Source organism: Eleutherodactylus coqui, chromosome 3 (assembly GCF_035609145.1).
Source record: "Eleutherodactylus coqui strain aEleCoq1 chromosome 3, aEleCoq1.hap1, whole genome shotgun sequence".
NCBI lineage: Eukaryota > Metazoa > Chordata > Amphibia > Anura > Eleutherodactylidae > Eleutherodactylus > Eleutherodactylus coqui.
The window spans coordinates 86235954-86262021 of NC_089839.1; the positions used below are offsets into that span (position 1 = coordinate 86235954).

The window sequence follows — 26068 nt, forward strand, 5'->3', positions numbered from 1 at the left end:
TTCTCCATATGTATATTACAGTATACAGAGGAGAGGTCAGACATCGGAGTTCTCTTCTCCATATGTATATTACAGTATACAGAGGAGAGGTCAGACATCGGAGTTCTCTTCTCCATATGTATATTACAGTATACAGAGGAGAGGTCAGACATCGGAGTTCTCTTCTCCATCTATATATTACAGTATACAGAGGAGAGTTCAGGCATCGGAGTTCTCTTCTCCATCTATATATTACAGTATACAGAGGAGAGGTCAGACATCGGATTTCTCTTCTCCATATGTATATTACAGTATACAGAGGAGAGGTCGGACATCGGAGTTCTCTTATCCATCTATATATTACAGTATACGAAGGAGAGGTCAGACATCGGATTTCTCTTCTCCATATGTATATTAAAGTATACAGAAGAGAGGTCAGACATCGGAGTTCTCTTCTCCATATGTATATTACAGTATATAGAGGAGAGGTCAGACATCAGAGTTCCCTTCTCCAAATGTATATTACAGTATACAGAGGAGAGGGCGGACATCGGATTTCTCTTCTGTATATATATATATATTACAGTATACAGAGGAGAGGTCAGACATCGGAGTTCTTTTCTCCATATGTATATTACAGTATACAGAGGAGAGGTCAGACATCGGAGTTCTCTTCTCCATATGTATATTACACTATACAGAGGAGAGGTCAGACATCGGAGTTCTCTTCTCCATATATATGTTACAGTATACAGAGGAGAGGTCAGACATCGGAGTTCTCTTCTCCATATATATGTTACAGTATACAGAGGAGAGGTCGGACATCGGAGTTCTCTGCTGTATATGTATATTACAGTATACAGGGGAGAGGTCAAACATCAGAGTTCTCTTCTCCATATACACTACCGTTCAAAAGTTTGGGGTCACATTGAAATGTCCTTATTTTTGAAGGAAAAGCACTGTACTTTTCAATGAAGATAACTTTAAACTAGTCCTAACTTTAAACAAATGCACTCTATACATTGCTAATGTGGTAAATGACTATTCTAGCTGCAAATGTCTGGTTTTTTGTGCAATATCTACAAAGGTGTATAGAGGCCCATTTCCAGCAACTATCACTCCAGTGTTCTAATGGTACAATGTGTTTGCTCATTGGCTCAGAAGGCTAATTGATGATTAGAAAACCCTTGTGCAATCATGTTCACACATCTGAAAACAGTCTAGCTCGTTACAGAAGCTACAAAACTGACCTTCCTGTGAGCAGATTGAGTTTCTGGAGCATCACATTTGTGGGGTCAATTAAACGCTCAAAATGGCCAGAAAAAGAGAACTGTCATCTGAAACTCGACAGTCTATTCTTGTTCTTAGAAATGAAGGCTATTCCATGCGAGAAATTGCTAAGAAATTGAAGATTTCCTACAACGGTGTGTACTACTCCCTTCAGAGGACAGCACAAACAGGCTATAACCAGAGTAGAAAAAGAAGTGGGAGGCCGCGTTGCACAACTAAGCAAGAAGATAAGCACATTAGAGTCTCTAGTTTGAGAAACAGACGCCTCACAGGTACCCAACTGGCATCTTCATTAAATAGTACCCGCAAAACACCAGTGTCAACATCTACAGTGAAGAGGCGGCTGCGGGATTTTGGGCTTCAGGGCAGAGTGGCAAAGAAAAAGCCATATCTGAGACTGGCCAATAAAAGAAAAAGATTAAGATGGGCAAAAGAACACAGACATTGGACAGAGGAAGACTGGAAAAAAGTGTTGTGGACGGATGAATCCAAGTTTGAGGTGTTTGGATCACAAAGAAGAACGTTTGTGAGATGCAGAACAAATGAAAAGATGCTGGAAGAATGCCTGACGCCATCTGTTAAGCATGGTGGAGGTAATGTGATGGTCTGGGGTTGCTTTGGTGCTGGTAAGGTGGGAGATTTGTACAGGGTAAAAGGGATTCTGAATAAGGAAGGCTATCACTCCATTTTGCAACGCCATGCCATACCCAGTGGACAGCGCTTGATTGGAACCAATTTCATCCTACAACAGGACAATGACCCTAAACACACCTCCAAATTGTGCAAGAACTATTTACAGCAGAAGCAGGCAGCTGGTATTCTATCGGTAATGGAGTGGCCAGCGCAGTCACCAGATCTGAACCCCATTGAGCTGTTGTGGGAGCAGCTTGACCGTATGGTACGCCAGAAGTGCCCATCCAACCAATCCAACTTGTGGGAGATGCTTCTAGAAGCGTGGGGTGCAATTTCACAAGCTTACCTCAACAAATTAACAGCTAGAATGTCAAAGGTGTGCAATGCTGTAATTGCTGCAAAAGGAGGATTCTTTGACGAAAGCAAAGTTTGATGTAAAAACAATGTTATTTCAAATACAAATCATTATTTCTAACTAGAGATGAGCGAACACCAAAATGTTCGGGTGTTCGTTATTCGAAACGAACTTCCCGCGATGTTCGAGGGTTCGTTTCGAATAACGAACCCCATTGAAGTCAATGGGCGACCAGAACATTTTTGTGGTGCTCGCTAAGGTTTTCATGTGTGAAAATCTGGGCAATTCAAGAAAGTGATGGGAACGACACAGCAACGGATAGGGCAGGCGAGGGGCTACATGTTGGGCTGCATCTCAAGTTCACAGGTCCCACTATTAAGCCAGAATACCGGCAAGAGTGGGGCCCCCCCCCCTCCCAACAACTTTTACTTCTAAAAAACCATCATTAGCATGGCATACCTTTGCTAAGCACCACACTACCTCCAACAAAGCACAATCACCGCCTGCATGACACTCCACTGCCACTTCTACTGGGTTACATGCTGCCCAACTGCCCCCCCTCCCCCCCACAGCGCACACCAAAGTGTCCCTGCGCAGCCTTCAGCTGCCCTCATGCCACACCACCCTCATGTCTATTTAGAAGTGCGTCTGCCATGACGAGGGACCGCAGGCACACACTGCACAGGGTTGGCACGGCTAGGCAGCGACCCTCTTTAAAAGGGGCGGGGCAATAGCCCATAATGCTGTACAGAAGCAATGAGAAATAGAATCCTGTGCCACCGCCATCAGGAGCTGCACACGTGGGCATAGCAATGGGGAACCTATGTGCCACACACTATTCATTCTGTCAAGGTGTCTGCATGCCCCAGTTAGACCGGGCTTTTTAATTCATAGACACAGGCAGGTACAACTCCCTATTGTGAAGTCCCTGTCGACCGACAGCATGGGTGGCTCCCTGGAACCCACCGGCGGTACACAAAAATATCCCATTGCATTGCCCAACACAGCTGAGGTAGTAATGTCGTGCGTAATACAGGTGGGCTTCGGCCCACACTGCATGCCCCAGTCTGACTGGGGTTCTTTAGAAGTGGACACATGTAGGTTAAACTCCCTGTGGACCCACAGCATGGGTGGGTGCCAGGAAGCCACCGGCGGTACATAGAAATATCCCATTGCATTGCCCAACACAGCTGAGGTAGTAATGTCGTGCGTAATACAGGTGGGCTTCGGCCCACAATGCATGCCCCAGTCAGACTGGGGTTCTTTACAAGTGGACACATGTAGGTTACACTCCGTGTGCACCTACAGCATGGGTGGCTCCCTGGAACCCACCGGCGGTACACAAAAATATCCCATTGCATTGCCCAACACAGCTGAGGTAGTAATGTCGTGCGTAATACAGGTGGGCTTAGGCCCACACTGCATGCCCCAGTCAGACTGGGGTTCTTTACAAGTGGAAACAGATGCATTTATAATTCCCTGTGGACCCACAGCCTGGGTGGGTGCCAGGAAGCCACCGGCGGTACATAAATATATCCCATTGCATTGCCCAACACAGCTGAGGTAACGTCAGCTGGAATGCAGGTGGGCTAAAAATTAATTTGATTACACTGTAGGCGAGGGCCCACAAAAATTGCTGTATCAACAGTACTAATGTACATCCCAAAAATTGGCCATGGCCAGCCAAGAGGGCAGGTGAAACCCATTAATCGCTTTGGTTAATGTGGCTTAAGTGGTAACTAGGCCTGGAGGCAGCCCAGTGTAACGAAAAATTGGTTCAAGTTACAGTTCCAACGCTTTTAAGCGCATTGAAACTTTTAAAAATTGTTTAGAAAAATTATTTGAGTGAGCCTTGTGGCCCTAAGAAAAATTGCCCGTTCAGCGTGATTACGTGAGGTTTCAGGAGGAGGAGCAGGAGGAGGAGGAGGAATATTAGACACAGATTGATGAAGTAGAAATGTCCCCGTTTTGGATGGTGAGAGAGAACGTAGCTTCCATCCGTGGGTGCAGCCTACGTATTGCTTACATATCGCTGCTGTTCGCTGGTGGAGAAGAGAAGTCTGGCGAAATCCAGCCTTTGTTCATCTTGATGAGTGTTAGCCTGTCGGCACTGTCGGTTGACAGGCGGGTACGCTTATCTGTGATGATTCCCCCAGCCGCACTAAACACCCTCTCCGACAAGACGCTAGCCGCAGGACAAGCAAGCACCTCCAGGGCATACAGCGCTAGTTCAGGCCACGTGTCCAGCTTCGACACCCAGTAGTTGTAGGGGGCAGAGGCGTCACCAAGGATGGTCGTGCGATCGGCTACGTACTCCCTCACCATCCTTTTACAGTGCTCCCGCCGACTCAGCCGTGACTGGGGAGCGGTGACACAGTCTTGGTGGGGAGCCATAAAGCTGTCCAGGCCCTTAAAGACTGTTGCACTGCCTGGGATGTACATGCTGCTCGATCTCCGCACCTCCCCTGCTACCTTGCCCTCGGTACTGCGCCTTCTGCCACTAGCGCTGTTGGCTGGGAATTTTACCATCAGCTTGTCCGCAAGGGTCCTGTGGTATAGCAACACTCTCGAACCCCTTTCCTCTTCGGGAATGAGAGTGGGCAGGTTCTCCTTATAGCGTGGGTCGAGCAGTGTGTACACCCAGTAATCCGTTGTGGCCAGAATGCGTGCAACGCGAGGGTCACGAGAAAGGCATCCTAACATGAAGTCAGCCATGTGTGCCAGGGTACCAGTACGCAACACATGGCTGTCTTCACTAGGAAGATCACTTTCAGGATCCTCCTCCTCCTCCTCCTCAGGCCATACACGCTGAAAGGATGACAGGCAATCAGCCGGTGTACCGTCAGCAGCGGGCCAAGCTGTCTCTTCCCCCTCCTCCTCATCCTCCTCATGCTCCTCCTCCTGTACGCGCTGAGAAATAGACAGGAGGGTGCCCTGACTATCCAGCGGCATACTGTCTTCCACCGCCCCCGTTTCCGAGCGCAAAGCAGCTGCCTTTATGGTTTGCAGGGAATTTCTCAAGATGCATAGCAGAGGAATGGTGACGCTAATGATTGTAGCATCGCCGCTCACCACCTGGGTAGACTCCTCAAAATTACCAAGGACATGGCAGATGTCTGCCAACCAGGCCCACTCTTCTGAAAGGAATTGAGGAGGCTGACTCCCACTGCGCCGCCCATGTTGGAGTTGGTATTCCACTATAGCTCTACGCTGTTCATAGAGCCTGGCCAACATGTGGAGCGTAGAGTTCCACCGTGTGGGCACGTCGCACAGCAGTCGGTGCACTGGCAGCTTAAAGTGATGTTGCAGGGTGCGCAGGGTGGCAGCGTCCGTGTGGGACTTGCGGAAATGTGCGCAGAGCCGGCGCGCCTTTACGAGCAGGTCTGACAAGCGTGGGTAGCTTTTCAGAAAGCGCTGAACCACCAAATTAAAGACGTGGGCCAGGCATGGCACGTGCGTGAGGCTGCCGAGCTGCAGAGCCGCCACCAGGTTACGGCCGTTGTCACACACGACCATGCCCGGTTGGAGGCTCAGCGGCGCAAGCCAGCGGTCGGTCTGCTGTGTCAGACCCTGCAGCAGTTCGTGGGCCGTGTGCCTCTTATCGCCTAAGCTGAGTAGTTTCAGCACGGCCTGCTGACGCTTGCCCACCGCTGTGCTGCCACGCCGCGTGACACCGACTGCTGGCGACGTGCTGCTGCTGCTGACACATCTTGATTGCGAGACAGAGGAGGAGGAGGAGGAGGAGGGTGCTTTAGTGGAGGAAGCATACACCTCCGCAGATACAACCACCGAGCTGGTGCCCGCAATTCTGGGGGTGGGTAGGACGTGAGCGGTCCCAGGCTCTGACTCTGTCCCAGCCTCCACTAAATTCACCCAATGTGCCGTCAGGGAGATGTAGTGGCCCTGCCCGCCTGTGCTTGTCCACGTGTCCGTTGTTAAGTGGACCGTGGCAGTAACCGCGTTGGTGAGGGCGCGTACAATGTTGCGGGAGACGTGGTCGTGCAGGGCTGGGACGGCACATCGGGAAAAGTAGTGGCGACTGGGAACTGAGTAGCGCGGGGCCGCCGCCTCCATGATACTTTTGAAGGACTCCGTTTCCACAACCCTATACGGCAGCATCTCAAGGCTGATGAATTTTGCTATGCGGACGGTTAACGTTTGAGCGTGCGGGTGCGTGGCGGCGTACTTGCGCTTGCGTTCCAACAGTTGCGCAAGCGACGGCTGGACGGTGCGCTGAACTACACTGGTGGATGGGGCCGAGGACAGCGGAGGTGAGGGTGTGGGTGCAGGCCATGAGACGGTAGTGCCTGTGTCCTGAGAGGGGGGTTGCATCTCAGTGGCAGGTTGGGGCACAGGGGGAGAGGCAGGGGTGCAAACCGGAGGCGCTGAACGGCCTTCGTCCCACCTTGTGGGGTGCTTGGCCATCATATGTCTGCGCATGCTGGTGGTGGTGAGGCTGTTGGTGGTGGCTCCCCGGCTGATCTTGGCACGACAAAGGTTGCACACCACTGTTCGTCGGTCGTCAGGCGTCTCTGTGAAAAACTGCCAGACCTTAGAGCACCTCGGCCTCTGCAGGGTGGCATGGCGCGAGGGTGCGCTTTGGGAAACAGTTGGTGGATTATTCGGTCTGGCCCTGCCTCTACCCCTGGACACCGCACTGCCTCTTGCAACCTGCCCTGCTGCTGCCCCTGCCTCCCCCTCTGAAGACCTGTCCTGAGTAGGTGTTGCAAACCAGGTGGGGTCAGTCACCTCATCGTCCTGCTGCTCTTCCTCAGAATCCTCTGTGCGCTCCTCCCTCGCACTTACTGCCCTCACTACTACCTGACTGCAAGACAACTGTGTCTCATCGTCATCGTCCTGCTCACCCACAGAAAGTTCTTGAGACAGTTTGCGGAAGTCCCCAGCCTCATCCCCCGGACCCCGGGAACTTTGCAATGGTTGGGCATCAGTGACGATAAACTCCTCTGCTGGGAGAGGAACCACTGCTGCCTAATCTGAGCAGGGGCCAGAGAACAGTTCCTGGGAGTCTTCACGCAGCTGAGCAGGTGTCATTGGAGTGGAGTGAGGAGGCTGGGAGGAAGGAGGAGCAGCAGACAGAGGAATCTGATTTGCAGCAGTGGACGGCGCAGAACTGCGGTTGGACGATAGGTTGCTCGAAGCACTTTCTGCCATCCAGGACAGGACCTGCTCACACTGCTCATTTTCTAATAACCGTCTCCCGCGTGGACCCATGAATTGTGCGATGACTGTCGGGACGCCAGAAACGTGCCTCTCTACTAATCGCGCCGCAGTCGGCTGCGATACACCTGGATCAGGAGTTTGGCCTGTGCCCACACCCTGACTTGGCCCTCCGCGTCCTCAGCCGCGTCCACGTCCTCTAGGCCTACCCCTACCCCTCAGCATGCTGTATTACCAGTGATTTGATTTCACAGGCAGGAAATAAATTGGCGCAAGACTGCAGGCCAAATATAATTTTTTCCCTTTTTTGAAAACGAAAGGCCCCACTGCCTCTAGTGAATGAATAATCTAAGTTTAATAACTGTGCTGTGGCCCTGCTAATGTGGCACAGAACTTGAGGGTAGCAGAGTTATTATAACTCTGGCAGAGCAGGTATTTTTTTTCCAAATTAAGGAAAGCAAATGGCGAAGCCAGGAGTAAAACGTAGCTGGGTGCGTCTGATTTTTAAACGTTGCACACGCAGCCGACACGTGTCCACCACCCTTAGGACGGACAGAGGCAGGACAAATAGAATTTTTTTCAGTTTTTTTCCACCAAAAGGCAGCACTGCGTATATTCAATGAACATGAGAAGTTTAATAACTGTGCTGTGGCCCTGCTAATGTGGCACAGAACTTGAGGGTAGCAGAGTTATTAACCCCTTGAGTGGCACGCCCGGAAAATCTCCGTGGCTTGCTGCACGGACCATGCAGTTAAACCCCGGAAGGCTTCCGTGGACAGCTCCAGTGCTGAAATGTACTGAGCACTGAGATGTCCGCTGAATTTCTGGGGTTTTTACTGCATGGGGAGTAAAAGGGACTCCCTGCAGGAAGTAAATAATCCCCTCACACAACTGTCACAGTTGTGACAGCTGTGGGATGGGACCGCATAGCACTCCTATTGATTTCAATGGAGCCGCCGCTGCCGGCAGCCCCGTTGAAGGCAATAGGAAGCTGGCTGACCCACAGTGATTTTCTGGGAAGGACTTAAAATATAAGCCCTTCCCATAAAATCATTTCTATCAAGTGTAAAGAATAAAATAAAATATATACTTACCGCTCTGTGCTTCCGGGGCTCAGGCGCGTGTCTCCGCTCAGATCCCGGTACTGTCATCATGATCTTTCAGCTGGAGAACATAATCAAACTGCCGGGAGGGGACCGCATAGCACTCCTATTGACTTCAATGCAGCCGCTCTGTGCTGCCGGGGCTCAGGCGCGTGTCTCCGCTCACGTCCCTGTACTGTCATCATGCTCCTTCTTGAATTCTATGAATAGACCGAGCGCTGCGTGTGATTGGCTGAGCGCTATGCGGTCCCATCCCGGCAGTTTGATTATGTTCTTTCAGCAGGCGGGGATTTTAAATCCCCGCCAGCTGAAAGATCATGATGACAGTACCGGGATCTGAGCGGAGACACGCGCCTGAGCCCCGGCAGCACAGAGCGGTAAGTCTGTATTTTATTTTATTTTCCAAAATTGTTATAATCTATTCTTTCTTTGCAAAAAAATATTGCAAAGCGATTGTTCTGTTCCTAAATAAATACTTGCGTGAGAAAATTGCATTGTTGACTTATTTAAAAAACCTGCCCTCTGAGGCACGACATGGTAACAGTAAACCTGCCACTCAAGGGGTTAACTCTGGCAGAGCAGGTATTTTTTTTCCCAATTAAGGAAAGCAAATGGCGAAGCCAGCAGTAAACCGTAGCTGGGTGCGTCTGATTTTTAAACGTTGCACACGCAGCCGACACGTGTCCACAGCCCTTAGGACGGACAGAGGCAGGTCAAATAGAATTTTTTTCACTTGTTTTACAAGCAAAAGGCCGCACTGCGTATATTCAATGAATAATAACTGTGTTGTGGCCCTGCCTACACAATTCTTTCCCTGCAGTATCAATGGAGGGTGCAATGCTCTGCAGAGGCGATTTTGAGAAGAAAAAAAATATGCAGCACAGCTAACAGCAGCCAGCACAGTACTGCACACGGTTAAACACTCTCCCTGCCTATGCAACACTTCTGTCCCTAATGCCGGGTGCAACGCTCTGCAGAGGCGATTTTGAGGAAAAAAAAAAATTGCCACTGCTAACAGCAGCCAACACACAGCTATCAGTGGCCCTAATAAGGACCTTTGGGGATCTTGAAGCCTACACTAACTACCAATTCTTTCCCTACAGCAGCTCCGGTACAAACAGCACTGTCCCTCATCTAACTCACAAGGCATCTGAGGCTAGCCGCGGGAGGGGCCGACTTTTATATTAGGCGGACAGCTGATCTCGCCAGCCACTCACAGCAGGGGGGTGGTATAGGGCTGGAACAACACAGGAGGAAGTTGTAATGCCTTCCCTGTCTTTCAATTGGCCAGAAAAGCGCGCTAACGTCTCAGGGAAGGAAGTGAAAGTAACCCGAACACCGCATGGTGTTCGTTACGAATAACGAACATCCCGAACACCCTAATATCCGCACGGATATCAAGTTCGGACGAACACGTTCGCTCATCTCTATTTCTAACCTTGTCAATGTCTTGAGTCTATTTTCTATTCATTTCACAACGCATGGTGGTGAATAAGTGTGACTTTTCATGGAAAACACAAAATTGTTTGGGTGACCCCAAACTTTTGAACGGTAGTGTATATATTACAGTATACAGAGGAGAGGGCGGACATCGGAGTTCTCTTCTGTAAACTGTAATATACATATGCTATACCCATTGTATGCAGTTATAGGATGCCTATGTATGCCACAGTATTACAGAGATAGATATCATTAAAGAAATTAGAAGTGAAGAGTCTTATAAATGTATGTAATATCAATATACATATATTTACAGGATTATTACACATGATTTTCCTCATGTGAAATACTCACATTTAATTTTCCAAAAATTGCTAATAAAGTTATCCTGACATCATTTTGTGTTTTTGTTCAGTAATTTCAAGGAATTTACAACCCGCTTTCCGACCTAAAATAAATAAGAGCTGGGGAGTGTGCAGGTGGCAGGGAAACTGGGTTGGAAAAGCTTAATTGTGATGTCAATTCCCAGATAGAAAATCCTGAGGTGGTGCAGTAGGTTGAAATTAAGCTCTAATTATTGCTATTTCACTGTTCTATTTCCCATATTAATGTAAATCTCACAAAGGGATTAACAACTATGGGGCAAACATTTGTATAATGGACTCATTGTGCTCATGGAAAAACGCTGTATCTTTAACTGAACATAGATTGTACCTTTTGACGTGTGCAGCAAATGACCAACTGAAAAGTATAAATCTGAAGAACCTGTCAATCTGAGATTTATGCTAGTTATAACCATTTGTGATGCAGTGGGATATCTTGAAGCGCAAGAACCAGCTATGATTAGTGGAGCGTTCGACCCACCAGGCCAATTTATGGCATTCTTATTATTACCAACAAATGCATGCCAGTTATAGACAAATCTCTGACTTCATTCCCAAAGTAATAAATAGACTGGGAGAAATTAACTTGGAAGACTACTATCCAGATTTCAGGAGAACTTTATCAGCTCCAGACAGTCATCTGGCAATCTGACATTCTGGCTATATGGTCTATTTATTAGGAAAACAATAGGACTTTCAGTTAGAGGATAGAAAAAAAATTCTCTCTTCTGCAAGAAACTTCAACGAGGACTGAACGAAGGCGGCAGTCCAGAAAATAAACTCAAGAGTGTAGTTTATTCAGCCATGTTCATGGATACAAGCCGTAAACACTTGAAAAAGACTCCATGGAAACGTGTATCTGTGAACATGGGTGAATTAGCTATACTCAAGTAAGTTTATACTCTGCCTCAACTGCTTCCTATTGTTGGATTGGGGGTTCCTTGGAGTTGGGTTCCTCGAGACCCTGCATGCAAAATCTACACAGAATGGCCACTTTATCTCCCTGTCTGGAAACTAAACAGGTGACCCTGGAGTGCATCATAAAATAAAGTAAGTTTTCTGCAAATCAGTTTCCGTGTGATTCTACATTAGAATGGGAAAATTGAGTGATCTGAGAAGCCTTGAACCAGGCAGGGTCATCGATGTTAGACTAGCTGGGGCCAATGTTTCAAAAACTGCCAAATTTGTTGGGTTTACTCATACAATGGTTCCAAGAGTATGATATGATGGGGAAAAAATCCAGTAGAAGCAGATCCTGTGGATGTAAAGAACTTGTCAACAGAAGTGGTCGGAGAAAGATGTCAAGAATCGTTCTGACAAACTGGTGCAAGTCAAGCGCCAAATACAACACTGGTGCTCCAACTAACATTGCAAAACTCATCGATCTTTAGCATAGATGGGCTAGAATAGCAGGCAAACAGTTCGAGTGCCATTGATGTCTAAGAGGAACAGAAATACCCCAGTGGGCAAAAATGCTCAAAAACCGGATCACTGAGCAGTGGAAAAACATTACTACAGATTTCTGTTGCACCCTGCTGATGGGAGCTCAGAATTTGGTGCAAGAGGTGAATCGAAGAACTCTACCTGTCAACAGTTTGGAGCATGTCAGTGGCTCCATCCAATCTGCGGTAAGTGCAAGAAGCTATCCTGTCTACATGGGACAATTTTTCTGCAAAACAATTTCAATACCTGGTGGAATCCGTGTCATCACGAATGGCTGCAGTTCTGAAGGCCTAAGCAGGTCCAACGCGCTACTGGAAGTGGGTCTCTAATAAACTTGCTATTCACTGTATGTTTTAGAACTGTGTTACTACATTAGTTCATTTGTTTGGGGGTGAGGAAGATTGGACACATTCCTATGCACAATGATTTATACATCACAGTCCTTAAAAGGGGCAATCCAAGACATACACCTCAATGAAAGCAGAGGATGTGATAAAACAAACTAAGTATTACCTCACCTAGTAAATCTCACAGCGAAGTTGCTCCCACCAATCTCTGTCCTGCGAAGACATGACCGCTGCAGCCAATTACGGTCCTTGGCAGTGATAGCAGCATGCTGAGCATGTGACTTCTGAGGATAGTGACAGGCTGCAGTAGTCACATACGAGTAGCTACCACATCATCACTGAAGGACAGAGATAACCAGAACCACCAGAGGGCTTTACCTGATCAGTAAAACTTATTTGGCTATTTTATCACATCACTTGCTTCAAGTTTTTTTTAAAATGTCCTGGAAAACTTCCTTAAAGTGTAACTGCACTTTTTACAAACTTTTGCCATGTCGGAGTGACTTGTCAAAAGTATTGATCAGTGGGAGTCCGATTGCCGAGATACCCGCTGATCGCTCAAATGAAGGAGCTGTGCCCAGTCTTCGTGGCCCCCTCAGCAGCTGAAGATGGACATATCGAAAGTTTGTAAAAAGTACAGTTACACTTTAAGGAGGTTCTCACTCCATATGCCTGAAATACAAGCCAAGTTCCTGCTCCTATATTTGAAAATCAAGTGGAAAACCTCCTGAGTTATAGCAACTAAATGGGGTGACTCCACATAACAGCGCAGGTTTGTATGCCCTGGATGCTATGAACCGTTGTAGATTAAAGAAAAGTTTGATTCAGTCTCTGAGTTTATATTATGACATTTGCACTGAATGTATGAATTTGCACAAGCACATCTATACAGTGCTGTCTATAGATGCTCTGCAGCGGTCTTAATACAGTTGTCTCCAAGATTTTAGCAAGGGGGCCAAATTAGAACCAAATGTAAATTACAGACTGCTTGCACTTCTATGAAGACAGCAGTAAATAGTGAAGAGGCTAACACTCTATGTACGTTAACAATGTTCCAGACTACTTTTTATCCTTAGTTTCTGAGTGACAAGTGTAAACTCAAGAGCAAAAAATGGGATGAATTATCATTGATGGTCAATCCCACGTTCTTGCGTTTACAAGAGCAAAACAAAGTTTGCACAGTACTCGTTGCGGCAGTCAACAGATATTGGCAGGCCTGTCGGCCCTTTTACACGAGCCAAGAATCCCACGATTCTCGTTTTCCTGTTGCAGCGAACTGGTGATGTCATCACCAGCTCATTCGCACTTGGGCAGCCCGTTTAGACTGCATGATCCTCAGCGGCACTTCTTGTTCACTAATCGTTCAGTGTCTCGCATTCCTATGAAGGATCAGTGTAAACCATACGATAAGTGCATGAGCCGGCGCTGGTTTCTATGCTGGTTGAAACTGAAAGACGAGCAAGAACCTCTGGATTCTCGCTAGTTGTCCAGTCAACTGCCCACATTTAGGGTGCGTTCACACGAACGTATATCGTCTCGGTTTTCACGCCGAGCCGATATACGTTGTCCTCGTGTGCAGGGGGGGGGGGATGGAAGAGCCAGGAGCAGGAACTGAGCTCCCGCCCCCCTCTCTGCCTCCTCTCCGCCCCTCTGCAGTATTCGCAATGGGGAGAGGCGGGGCTAAGTGGGGCGAATTAGCCCCGCCTCACTTCTCCCCATTGCAAATAGTGCAGAGGGGCGGAGAGGAGGCAGAGAGGGGCGGGAGCTCAGTTCCTGCTCTGAGGCTCATCCATCCCTCCCCCCCCCTGCACACGAGGACAACATATATCGGCTCGGCGTGAAAGCCCAGCCGATATACGTTCGTGTGAATTCACCCTTAAACTGAATGATTATTGTTCGAAAGAACTAAACTGAATGATTTTCTGAACGATAATCGTTCCACCTATGCGCAGCATTATGCATCAAGAGTGCCATATACTGAAACCCTAATCACATAAAGTGCCCTAAAACAGTGCAATAAAGGGTTTGTCTGAACCAAATGTACAATGTGATTTTGTTATGCATCATTATTATATACAGTAATTGATGCAATATATATGGCCATTAGTGTAAATTAGAGTCAACTGAAATGAACTCCTTTACCCACCATTTGTGACTGCACGCACTCCTGTCATCTAACTCCACGGCTTTCCCAGCAACATCTTTCCCTGTCAAAATAGAAGCATTATAAACATTAATATTATTAGCTGCAACTGATCCAACATATCAGTGTAAATGACTGACTAGCAATTACTACAGAATGGCACCAGAGGGCGATATACTACTGTCTTGAGCGTTACTCCTTTGCTTTTCTTGTGCCTAAAAATTCTGATGCAAGCCTTGATACATTCATAGTCACAGCAGAATTACAGGGAACACAAATGCCTCCACCATCCCCCAAGGCAATTGTAGGGGCAAACTAAAACTGCTCTGCATCCGCACTGACAGACTTGGGACAGATTTATTTGTGGATCATCCAACAACCTACACGATATTGTCACCTTGCAGCCACTGCGATAGTAGTGAAGACTACATAATAGTAAAATAATAACAGCCGCACAGAAATGTCCACACAACTCTGCCAGTCCAGTACATTCAACATTAAATAACCACCTGGCATTGCCCACAGAGCCCATTTGAATGTCCCAAGCACAGTACCCAATAATACAACACATCTGTCTCTCCCATGGAGCTCCGCCGTTAGCAACGCCACCGAGATTGGATTCACATACATCAGTTATGTCCAGCCTGTGTTTTCAGACTGAATCCGGACACAATTGATGCCATTTATGCCCTGGATGCCAGGGTGTCATTATGATGCCACAGGCAAAAAAAATCCAGACTGCTGGACATACAAGAACCCAACCTAAAACCTTGAATGAAGACATTGCAAATGAGAATAAAACCATTGAAATCATTGGTTTCATAATAATGCGTTTTTACTCACTCCTGCATCGCTAGAAAAGCTATCGCAAGTTGGTACGAGCCCTCAGTCCAGAGAAATTTAACCCTCTCCAATTCAGTATGGGATCTTGTCTGACATTGAGATTTCCCTACGTAGCTCCCATGTCTGACGAGGTGCAACACATGTTTCTATTGCTATGCAGAAGAGAGCTAAGATGTCGGAGCTTTCTTCTGCATGGTGTAAAATACATATACAGAAGAGAACCCCAATGTCAGACCTCTCTCTAAGCAAGATATGTTTAAGGAGTATCCTGGAAGTTTTTTTTCTTAATGAAAGTCTATCCTTAGGATAGGAGGTCATTGATATAAGATCAGTACAATAAGCGCAGTCCTATTCTAGTGAAGGACATTGAGCTTGCAGTACCATTCCCAGCAACAGCACTACATACAGAGCTGTGCTAGTTCTGCTGCACAGTGGCTTCTGCACATCTGGCCGGCGGGAGTGGTGGGTGTCAGACTGTTAGAAAGAGAGGCTTTCCACCTGGAAGATGATGAGAAACCATGTCGATAAGGTCTTCCATGCACTTGTACTGACACTCTCTAATACTACATTGTCCCTGCTGTGGCTGACCCTAGGAGAAGGGGCCAGTCTCTTGTTCCCAGGGAAGAAGCGGCTCTCCATTAAAGAGTTATCCGGGTTCCTAACCCTTGTATATATATGCCCTGGGTGCACAGGGTTTGTATAGAGCCGCATCAGTACCTGCCCGCCAGTCTCAAAAGATTCGGTTGCCGGCGGGGGAGAGCGGTGAGTTGCGGGAGTGAGCAGGGGGGAGAGAATGACAGAGAGATCTCCCCACCCCCCGTTCCTCCCCGCTTTCCCCCGCCGACACCCAAATCTTTTGAGACGAGTGGGCAGGTACTCGCATAAGGTACTACTCGCTCGAGTAGTTTGCCTTAGCGAGTACGCTCGCTCATCTCTATTTCAATACTGTGGTCATTTCTGAAAGTGGCATTTAAATGCCCCATTCATGTGTTTGGGGGCCCAAAAGGTCCCCCAGTGTTGAGACCATGAGTTCCATTTGTGTGCCATGGCAGCCAGGGACCTTTTCAGGGCTGTCACAGCTGCAATGTTTTTCAGCCTACTATGATGGGCTTGTGGCCTGTCCTAATGGAATGTCAATATATGATTGCAGTATATAGCATACGCAATCAAATAATCGCAAGTCCAAGTTCCCTATGGGGACTTAAAAAAAAAGAAAAGTCAAAATATGTAAGAAATAAAATTATATTAAAAGTTTAACCTCCTCCCTTCCTATACTTACAAAAAAATGTTTCTTTTTCAATAATAGTACAGCTAAAAAAAAAAGTATGTAAATTTGGTAGTATTGTTATCGCAGTGGCCCACAGAACAGAGTTAAATCATTTTTGCCACAGTATGTATGCCATAAAATGAAGACCCCCACCATTTCACTCCACTTAGAAATGTTTTAAAATTTTGCAGTACATTATATGGTACATTACATAGTACCATTAAAAATACAGCTCATCTCAGAAAAAAACAAGTCTTCGGAAAGAAACGAGTTATGTTTCTTTGAGAGTGGGAGGAGAAACCAATAATCGAAGAATAAAAAAAGCCCACGTTCTTAAGGGGTGAAGAGTGATGCCCTATCCTTTGGACAGACCATCAGTATTAAAGCAGCAGGTTCAAATCTGAGCGCCCGAACTGATGAGCTGTTTGAAGGGCAACTACTATGGCTTCTTCATAATTTACATTGCTCACTACTGCACAACTCCAGCTTTGTTCCCTTCAGTACAGAGAGTTGGACCAACACCTAATGTTAAGAAGCTGGAACTCCTGTAGGGTAAAGGCAGAGAAGACTTTACACTCGAGGGTTTCCACTTCTGGAGGGTGAGCATATACATGCCATCACCACTCTGGAAGCAATGGTGAACCGGGCAGCAGTACCCATTCAGGAGATGGGTGGGGGTCTGGGTGATCTCACCCCCACCAATCAGACATTTGGCGAATACAAAATGATTAATGTGTTATAAATATCCATCTTGGGAAAAATCATTTAGGCGAACAAAATAGAAGATTTTGACGTCTGACACGTTTCTTACCGTCAGCTGCATAGCACTTCTTCTCTTCTACATTGTTTGTGAGATAAAACATGTCGCTGTACGCCCGCGCCAGCCTCCAAAGGAATTCAACCTTGTTCCCGTACTGAAAAAAAACCCAAAAAAAACCTTACATAACGTGATCTAATTCATCACAAGCTGAAATAATCTGAGCAGAAAAAAGTACGAAATCGGAAAACACTTGTTAGAATTGGGGTTACCACCAGGGGTGCGGGGGTCCGGGCTGGCGTCTCTGTCCAGGGTTCCCCCCACTTTGGTGGTTAGTCGCGGCAGCCGGCGGTGCGCCCCGTCTACTAGTCAGCCGCGCGTTACTCTGGTCAGTAAGCGCCGCAGGGGGGAGGCGGTTTCATGATTCCCCCTGGTGGTCATGTGACTTCTCCCCACCCTCTGGGCAGGGAGTTCTACATAAAAACCTGCTCAGCAAGTCCTTCTTTGCCAGTGTCTGGTTTTGATTCCGTTCTGCCGACACCTGCTATCATTGACCTGTCTTTTAGTGTTCTGACTTCTGCTTGACTCTGACTTCGCCTCTGGTTCATCAGACCGTTGCCCAGTTGTCGCCCTGGGGCTTAGCCCAGGGGGGCAAGTAGGTAGGGACATGGGAGAGGGTTGGCGTAGGGATTCCTGGTCCATCTGCCCTGGCCAGCCCTAACAGAAACACTGGCCTTGTTGTTGCTGGGAACCTGTTTCGACCTTCCTGTTTAAACCCTGACATGGAGGGTGTTGCTGCCCTTGCTAATCAGGTGCATGCCTTAACTGGTTTGGAGCAAGAATTGTCCGCTCAGCTTGAGCATCAGGAGCAGACCACTGCTGGTACTCCAGGCACCATTGCTGCAGTCCCAGACTCGGGGGTCAAACCTAGGGTTGTGCTTTTCGGGTGACCGTAAGTCATTCTTCCTTTTCCGTGAAGCTTGCAAGTTATACTTCGAAATACACCACCACTCCTCACGTTCAGAGCACCAGAGGGTAGGCATAGTAATATTACTATGTATATTATTACTATGTATATTATTATTATTACTAGTAATAGTAACACGATTGAGAGGCGACCCACTACACTGGGCATTTTCACTGTCCTCTGACTCACCACCCCACCAATCGGTCGATGCCTTTTTCACGGAAGACATATGACGAGCCATATAGAGCAGTATATGCCGTGAGCAAGTTGTTAGGTCTTCGGTAGTTGTCCTGCCTAAGAGTTCTGCTCTCAGTTTCGGCAGTTTTGTATGGAGTCTAGATGGAATGACTGCGCTCTGAAAGATTTATTTCTGACTGGGTTGTCAGAGTCAGTAAAAGATCTGTTATTGTCGCACCCAGAACCCAAGACCTTAGAACAGGCTATGACTATTGCTGTAAAGGCACACCGTTGTCTTAGGGCCCAACGCAAGACTCAGACCGAAACGGCCGTGACCCGAACTGGCCATGACCCGATTCGAGAATCTGCCCGTGACCTCAACAACCAACGGAGTCGAAGCAATGGAAGTGGGCTCCCTGTCCCCGAAGGAGCGCGAGGAATTTCGGCTCAGGAACCAATTATGCCTATATTGCGGAAGTCCAGGTCATCGGGTCGCCAGCTGCCCCAAGAAACAGCAGTCGGAAAACTTGGCTCCTAGGCGATGTCCGGAGGGATCCCCTAGGAGCTCAGGTACTTTCTGGAATGTTCTAAAGTGTTGGTGCCGTTCTCTATTACGTATAGCACCCATATCCTCAATGGTCTGACCTTCATTGATTCGGGGGCCGCCGCAAACTTTGTTAACTTTGAATTTGTTAAGTTTATGTCTGCATGCCTGTTACCAGTAAACCCTCCCATCCGGGTCTCGGGTATCCATTCCACCCCGTTATCAGCGGGGTTAATCTGTAAGAGGACCCCTCAACTAGTTTTTTCTGTAGGGGCGCTACATTCAGAGGTGTGCTCCTTCCTGGTGATGGAAAGCCTTTCCGTGGATTTGGTCTTTGGTTTACCTTGGCTCCGGCAGCACAAAACCCCCAGTTTGATTGGTCCACCTCTGAACTAGTACAGTTGGGGCAAGGTTGTGATGAGCAATTGGTCTCTGTCCAGGTGCACTCCATAGAGTGTATGGTAAAGGGGTTACCTTCGTATATTGAGGAATTTTCTGATGTCTTCTGCAAGCAACTTTCTAAGACAACCCGGCACCGGGAATGGGATTGTAAGTTCGTACTTATTCCAGAGAACAAGATCCCTAAGGGGGGAATATTTAACGTAACTGTCCCTGAACGCGAGGCATTGAAGAAGTATATCAATGAGAGCCTCGCCAAGGGGCATATACGTCCTTCTGAATCGCCCGCAGGGGCAGGGTTATTTTTCGTAGAAAAGAAGGATGGTGGGTTCTGGCCCTGTGTTGATTATAGAGCCTTGAACAGGATAACCATCAAAAACCAGTACTCCTTGCCTCTGATCCCTGATCTCCTCAACCACGTTGTGGGGGTCTGCTGGTTCTCCAAATTAGACCTCCGGGGGCCTGTAATCTCATCCGTATCAGTGAGGGGGATTAATGGAAGACGGCGTTCAATACTCCGTTGGGGCATTTTGAGTGTCTAGTCATGGCATTCGGGTTATGGAACGTGCCAACTATTTTTCAAGGTTTTATGAATAACGTTTTCCATGACACTCTGCGCGCGTTTATGATTGTTTATTTGGATGACATTCTGGTATTCTCTCCTGAGTGGGAGAGTCATGTCAGGCATTTAAGGACCATGCTGTCCCGTCTTCGAGCCCATCAATTATATGCTACGTTGGAGAAATACCTATTTGGTGTACAGGAAATTGCCTTTCTGGGATATGTCATTTCTCCATCGGCCATCCGGATGGACTCGGACAAGGTCAAGGCCATCACCGATTGGGTGCAATCCACCAACTTAAAGGCGTTACAACGCTTTTTGGTGGTTTGCAAATTCTTTAAGAACTTTTCGGTGGTGGCCAAACCTTTGACTGACTAGACCAAGAAGGGGGCTAGAGTGGATTCCTGGTCGCAGGAGGCTGTGGAGGCCTTTGCACTTCCCAAGAGGGCTTTTTCCACAGCACGGGTGTTGGCTCAGCCGGAGCTGGATCGCCCATTCATCTTTGAAGTGGATGCCTCCGAGCATGGTGTTGGAGCAGTTGTCTCGCAGGATTCTTCTGGCCGACCTGGTCTCAAACCCTGTGTGTTCTTTTCCAGAAAGTTCAATCGGGCAGAACGCAACTATGATATTGGCAACAGGGAACTATTGGCCGTAAAATGGGCATTTGATGAGTGGAGACATTTCTTAGAGGGCACTCGTCATACTATTACGGTCCTCACTGACCACAAGAATCTGGTTTATCTGGAGTCCGCTAAGCGCTTGAACGCACGTCAGTCCAGATGGGCATTGTTTTTTCGTGTTCCAATTTTGTAGTCACATATGTGCCGGGGTCCAAGAATGTCAAGGCTGATGCGTTGTAATGCAGCTTCGGGGTTCCCAAGGTAGAGGAGCCTCAGCCAGAGAGTATTCTAGGCCCGGGCATGGTTGTCGCCGCTCTTACGTCTGACACCTCGGCTTTACTCCAGTCGGCCCAGCAGTCGGTTCCCCAAGGCCTTCCAGAAGGGAGACTATTTGTACCCCATGCCTTGCGGCTCCTAATACTGGAGGAAGTTCATTCGTTGGTGTTAGCTGGACATCCAGGGGTCCGAGGCACCCTGGAGCTGTGTGGCCGTTTGTATTGGTGGCCACAAATGTCTCAGGACGTCCGGGAGTTTGTCAAGTCCTGCCCAATTCGTGCTCGAGGAAAGAGTGTGCGGAGATGACCTGAAAGCCCGCTTTGTCCTCTTCCCGTTCCCGAGAGGCGATGGACCCATCTGTCGAGGGATTTTATTACCGACCTGTCCGAATCCCAGGGGTGCTCGGTCATCTTGGTGGTCCAAAATGGCGCATTTTACTGCTCTTGAGAAGCTTCCGTCCGCACCTGAGTTAGCCACCATATTTGTCAGGGAGATTGTGTGCCTGCATGGGGTCCCTAAGGATATTGTTTCCGACCAGGGAATCCAATTTGTTGCCCCATTTTGGAGGGCGTTTTGTAAGAATATCGGTATCGGATTGTCGTTTTCCTCTGCCTTCCATCCGGAGTCCAATGGGCACGTAACGTATGAACCAGGAACAGGTTCAGTACCTCAGAATGTATGTGAGTGATAGTCAGAGTCTCTGGGTCAATTATCTAGCGTTGGCTGACTTTGTTATCCTCCGTTCTTCTGTAATTTTGGATTTAATCCCAGGTTCTCGGTGTCCTTCCCCTTCTCTTATAACAATCCATCTGCTGACGCTCAGGTTTAGGACCTACGGGAGGTGTGGGAGAAGGTGCAGGGCAACTTGGAGAGGACCAGGGATGCTGTGCTGAGGAGGAGTAGAGGTACACATACTATCTCTGAATCTTTATCTGTGGGCCAGTTGGTGTACCTGAAGTTGAAGGTTCCTTCGTTGAAGCTGGCTCCCCAATTTGTGGTCCTTTTCCCTATCACTAAAGTGATTAGTCTGTTGGCATACGAGCTGGCACTACCGGACACGTGGAGAATCCACAGGGTGTTCCACAAATCGCTCCTCAAAAGGTTGGTACCCCTCCCCCCATAAAAAATTGGGGTAGGTCTCATAATCGGGAAAACACGGTATGTGCTGATGCCAAAGAGATGTAGCCAAGTCGTACATAAACAATGTGTGTCCATGGGATGTGCTTTATCAGTGTGAAAAGAACTGTTCCATCGAGTTCCTTATTGATGGACTGTAATAAGAGTGAGAATTGCAAAGTTTTGACAGTATTGGATACGTGTGTGGTGTGTGTGTGTGTGTGTGTGGGTGGGGGGGGGTTGTAAATATTTTTCTAGAATTTCTTTAGTACTGTCATGTAACGTGATTTGGGCTGATGGTGCATTCACACACAGTGTATTTTAGTGTGGATCAGCAGCAAAAGCAGAATATTTGGTGGACATGTTGATGCCATTTTTGCTTTTGGACCTGCAGCCGATTTCACCCTCTAAATTAAAGACGTGACGTCTGCTGTGGATCTATGGAAAATTCAGCATCTAAATCCACACCAATAATGCACATTTTGAAGCAGCTTTTGGTGTGTATTTTTCATTGCAGAATATCCACCCCAATTTTGCTATGTGCGCACATACCCTTAGGCCTCATTTAGACAAGCATGTTTACGTGCGCACAAAACTGGATGTCTATTTAGAACCATTGGTTTCCTATGCTGTGTTCACATGTCTGTGTTTTACAGGCGTGCAAACGCACGTACCCGCAAATCATAGGACGTGCATGGACGCATAGGTCCGTGCTGCGTGTGAACATTCCCTGCGGGGAGTCCCCTTGTCACTGAACACTGTGAAATATAAGCCCTTCCCTGAAAATCATCCATAGCATGTGTAAAAAAAAAAAAATATATATATATATATATATATATATAATTTTTTTTTTTTTTGCTCTGAAGCTCTTTCAGCAGGCAAGGATTAGAATCGCTGCCTGCTGAAAGGGCTGTATCTGATTGGCTGAGCGCTCAGCCAATCACAGGCAGTGCTCAGCCATTCATTGAACTCAATCACAGGCATTGAATTCAATGAATGGCGGATCGCTGTCTGTGATGGGCAGAGTGCTTTGACCCATCACAGGCAGCGCTCAGCTGTTATTTAATGAATGGCTGGGCGCTGCCTGTGATTGGCTGTGCGCTCAGCCAATCAGATATGGCCCTTGCAGCAGAGATGGATTTTAAATCCCTGCCTGCTGACAGAGCCTCAGAGCAGTTGAGGAGGAGAAGCGGCTAGACCCGCCTGAACCCCACAGCAGTGGAGAGGTAAGTGTGTATAATAAATATGTATATATGTGTATGTATGTATGTGTATATATGTATGTAGATGTAATTTTTTTTTTTTACACATGGTAAGGATGATTTTCAGGGAAGGGCTTGTATTTAAAGCCCTACCCCGAAAATCACTGCAGGGGTTGCCAGCAGGCCATTGCTTTTAATGGGGCTGCCAGCAGCAGTGAAGACCCCATTGAATGGTGCACAGAGCTTCATTCATGTGGGTTTTCGTGTGTACCTATGTAAGTACGAACACACGCTCATGTGAATGAGGCCTTAGAGAAAGCCTGTTCACACACTTAGAGTGACTAAGAGCCCTCCCCATACAGTATATGTATTAAGCCCACAAGAAGGCAGTTCTTTTAGTACCTTTTCCTGCTTGTTAAGTAACATTCTGAAGCCGTCGTGTTTCTCGGACTCGGAGCCTTTGTGGCTGCTATCCGCTTGCTGCAGCAGAGAATGAAGTTCAGCTTCCTCTTTTAGGATTTTAGCCCTTTCCGCTTTGACAATTCCCACTCCAGGCTCATCCTCTGATTCTGCTTCTGTGTCAGTCTGAGCAGTGATGTATCTGCAAGAACAAAATGGGGAATTATAATCTATCATTCTCTACAATGTTTATTATAATGGTTACTATGAAGATGAGTGACGGCTACATTACTGTGACAACACCATTACTAGTACTGAGGAATGTAATACAGAAAAACAGAAAATAACCTATAAAAAGAATGGAAGATGGATCCCCAAAGCTGTAAAAACTGAAACCATCACCTTTTTAGGTGATGTTTGACCTTCTGTAAAGCAGCTGACTGCAACCTGTCATCACAATGTCCATGTTTGCACCTAATAGGCCCTCCTAACACTCTTATATGACCCTTTTCTAAGAATTCACACCTCAGAATAAACCCGCATTGTGGATGAACGCCTCCATAACCCCCTAACAACCACCAATATGGCTTTTGACTAACTGTATCGGCGGTCTATGTATGAAGGGATATCGCAGGGTGATCTCCCTCCATACAGCCAACACCAGTCAGCAACAGCTCCAACCGTGTGGCTGATCAGGGCTGTTGACCCTTTAAATGCCGCTGTCGATTCTTACAGCACATTTCAATCCCCTGAACAATTGTCGGGGGTCCCGTATGGCCACCAGCGATGAGATCGCAGGGAGCTGTGCAGGTGTCATGGCAGCTGGGGGCCTTTTGAAATCCATCCCTGTGGGGTGGATCGATAGACTGCCTGCCCAATAGCAGTATGCTGTAATGCTATGGCATTACATGATACTGCAGGAGCGATCAAAGCATCGCATATCTTGCTCCCACTGGTGACTAAAGAAAAAAGTAAAAGTAAGGTCAATAACGTTTTACTAATTATGAAAAAAAAGGAGCACACAAGTTTTAAACTATCCCTTTTGCCATATTTGTAATAAAAGAATGTAAATGATAAAATAAAAATACATATTTGGTATCGCTGCGTCCCTAAAAGTCTGATCTATCAAAGTATTGCATTATTTACTCTGCATGATGAACGTCGTCAAAAAAAAAAATGCCAGAAATGCACTTTTTTGGTCACCCTGTCTTCAAGAAAAAATGCAATAAAAAGCGATCAAAAAGTCGTATATATTCCAAAATGGTACCAACGCGAACTACAGGACGTCCCGCAAAAAATGACCCCCACAGAAGATGGTGGCAGAAAATAACTTAAAAAAAAAAAAAAAGTATCACAGCAAAAAAAAACTATGTTTGGTATCGTAGTAATCGTACTGATCCATATTATAAAGTTATCATGTCATTTTTGTTACAGTTTGTGCGCCATAGAGACAAAACACATCTAAATATAGTGGAATTTCATTTTAATTCCATTTCTTTCTTTTTTTTTAATGTTTCAGTACATTATATGGTACATTAAAGAGTACCATTAAAAAAGAAAACTCTTCTTGCAAAAAACATTCCCTCATACAGCAACGTCAATAGATAAATAAAGAAGTTACAATTTTTTAAAAGTAGGTGGAAAATGAAAAAACGAAAAAAAGCTTGGTCACTAAGGGGATAACCTCCATAGAAGCATCTCCGCCCACTACACCCAGATCTGCGCTGGTGAGGGCACTGCCCGTTGTAACCTATGGAAATACCCGTCATGTATCTGGATGATGGATACTTATTGAATGCAGCAGAAAATGACCCTCACAAGGCTTTATTATTCCTCTCATTAGTAAAATTTATGGGTTTTCCTCCACCGTGTTTGTTTCAATTTCCACACAACTGTAAGTTTTCTAAAACTCCAAAAGTTTTTGATGAACTATGGACACTGCTGCCAACCCAGACATGAAGTACCATTCCTGCCCCATTTATTAATAATGTGGCACTAGAAGAACCAGCTATGAATTTCTCCATTTCGCTGGGCAGTAGACCATCACTCATGGTGCCCACATCACTGTGTATATGGTAGAGCAGGGTACTGGCAAGCAAAGTACTGGCAAGCAGAGTACTGGCAGCTTCCCTGACCTTTGACCTCCACTCGGCCAACTGCCATTTTCTTTCAACTGACGACGGCAGCGGTTGGATCAAAGACTAAGGATTGAGAAAAATGTCGTCCAAAGGACAAAAAGGAGACAACGAAAAGCGTAAGAGAGAAGAGGAGTGCGTGAGCGGTCTCACGGAGATAAAGAGGAAGAGGAGCGGAGAGGATGAGGAGCCAAGACCGGGCACCAGCCAGGACCCTCTACCATCAGACCGCGGATTTAACATCAATCGCTTCACCGCCCTTCAGATCTTGGGCAGAGGAAGCTTCAGCGAGGTAAGTTATATGACTGCTATTTTCTGGTAATGGCGCAGTTACGGCTCCTTCACACCGCGGGTTATCCATCAGTATTTTGTGAGCCAAAACCAGGAGCCGCTCCAAAATATGGAAGCAATGCTGATCCGTCCGTTATGATCCGTCCGCTGCACTTTACACTTCTGGTTTTAATGAAAACAAAGGTTTGGTACTCCTGGTTTTCGCTCACAAAATACTGA

General features: G+C 47.0%; 1 protein-coding gene across 2 annotated transcripts in view; it reads right to left on the reverse strand.

Moving 5' to 3' along the window:
- LOC136620827 (regulator of microtubule dynamics protein 2-like) overlaps positions 1-26068 on the reverse strand; it is a 125778-nt gene that overhangs the window by 50311 nt on the left and 49399 nt on the right. For both annotated transcript variants that reach the window (XM_066595828.1, XM_066595830.1), the window contains exons 3-5: positions 23427-23625; positions 17216-17318; positions 14298-14358 (exon numbers count right to left, since the gene is read on the reverse strand). In XM_066595828.1, coding sequence (XP_066451925.1) covers positions 14298-14358; positions 17216-17318; positions 23427-23625 — 363 coding nt within the window. The remainder of the gene's footprint in view (positions 1-14297; positions 14359-17215; positions 17319-23426; positions 23626-26068) is intronic.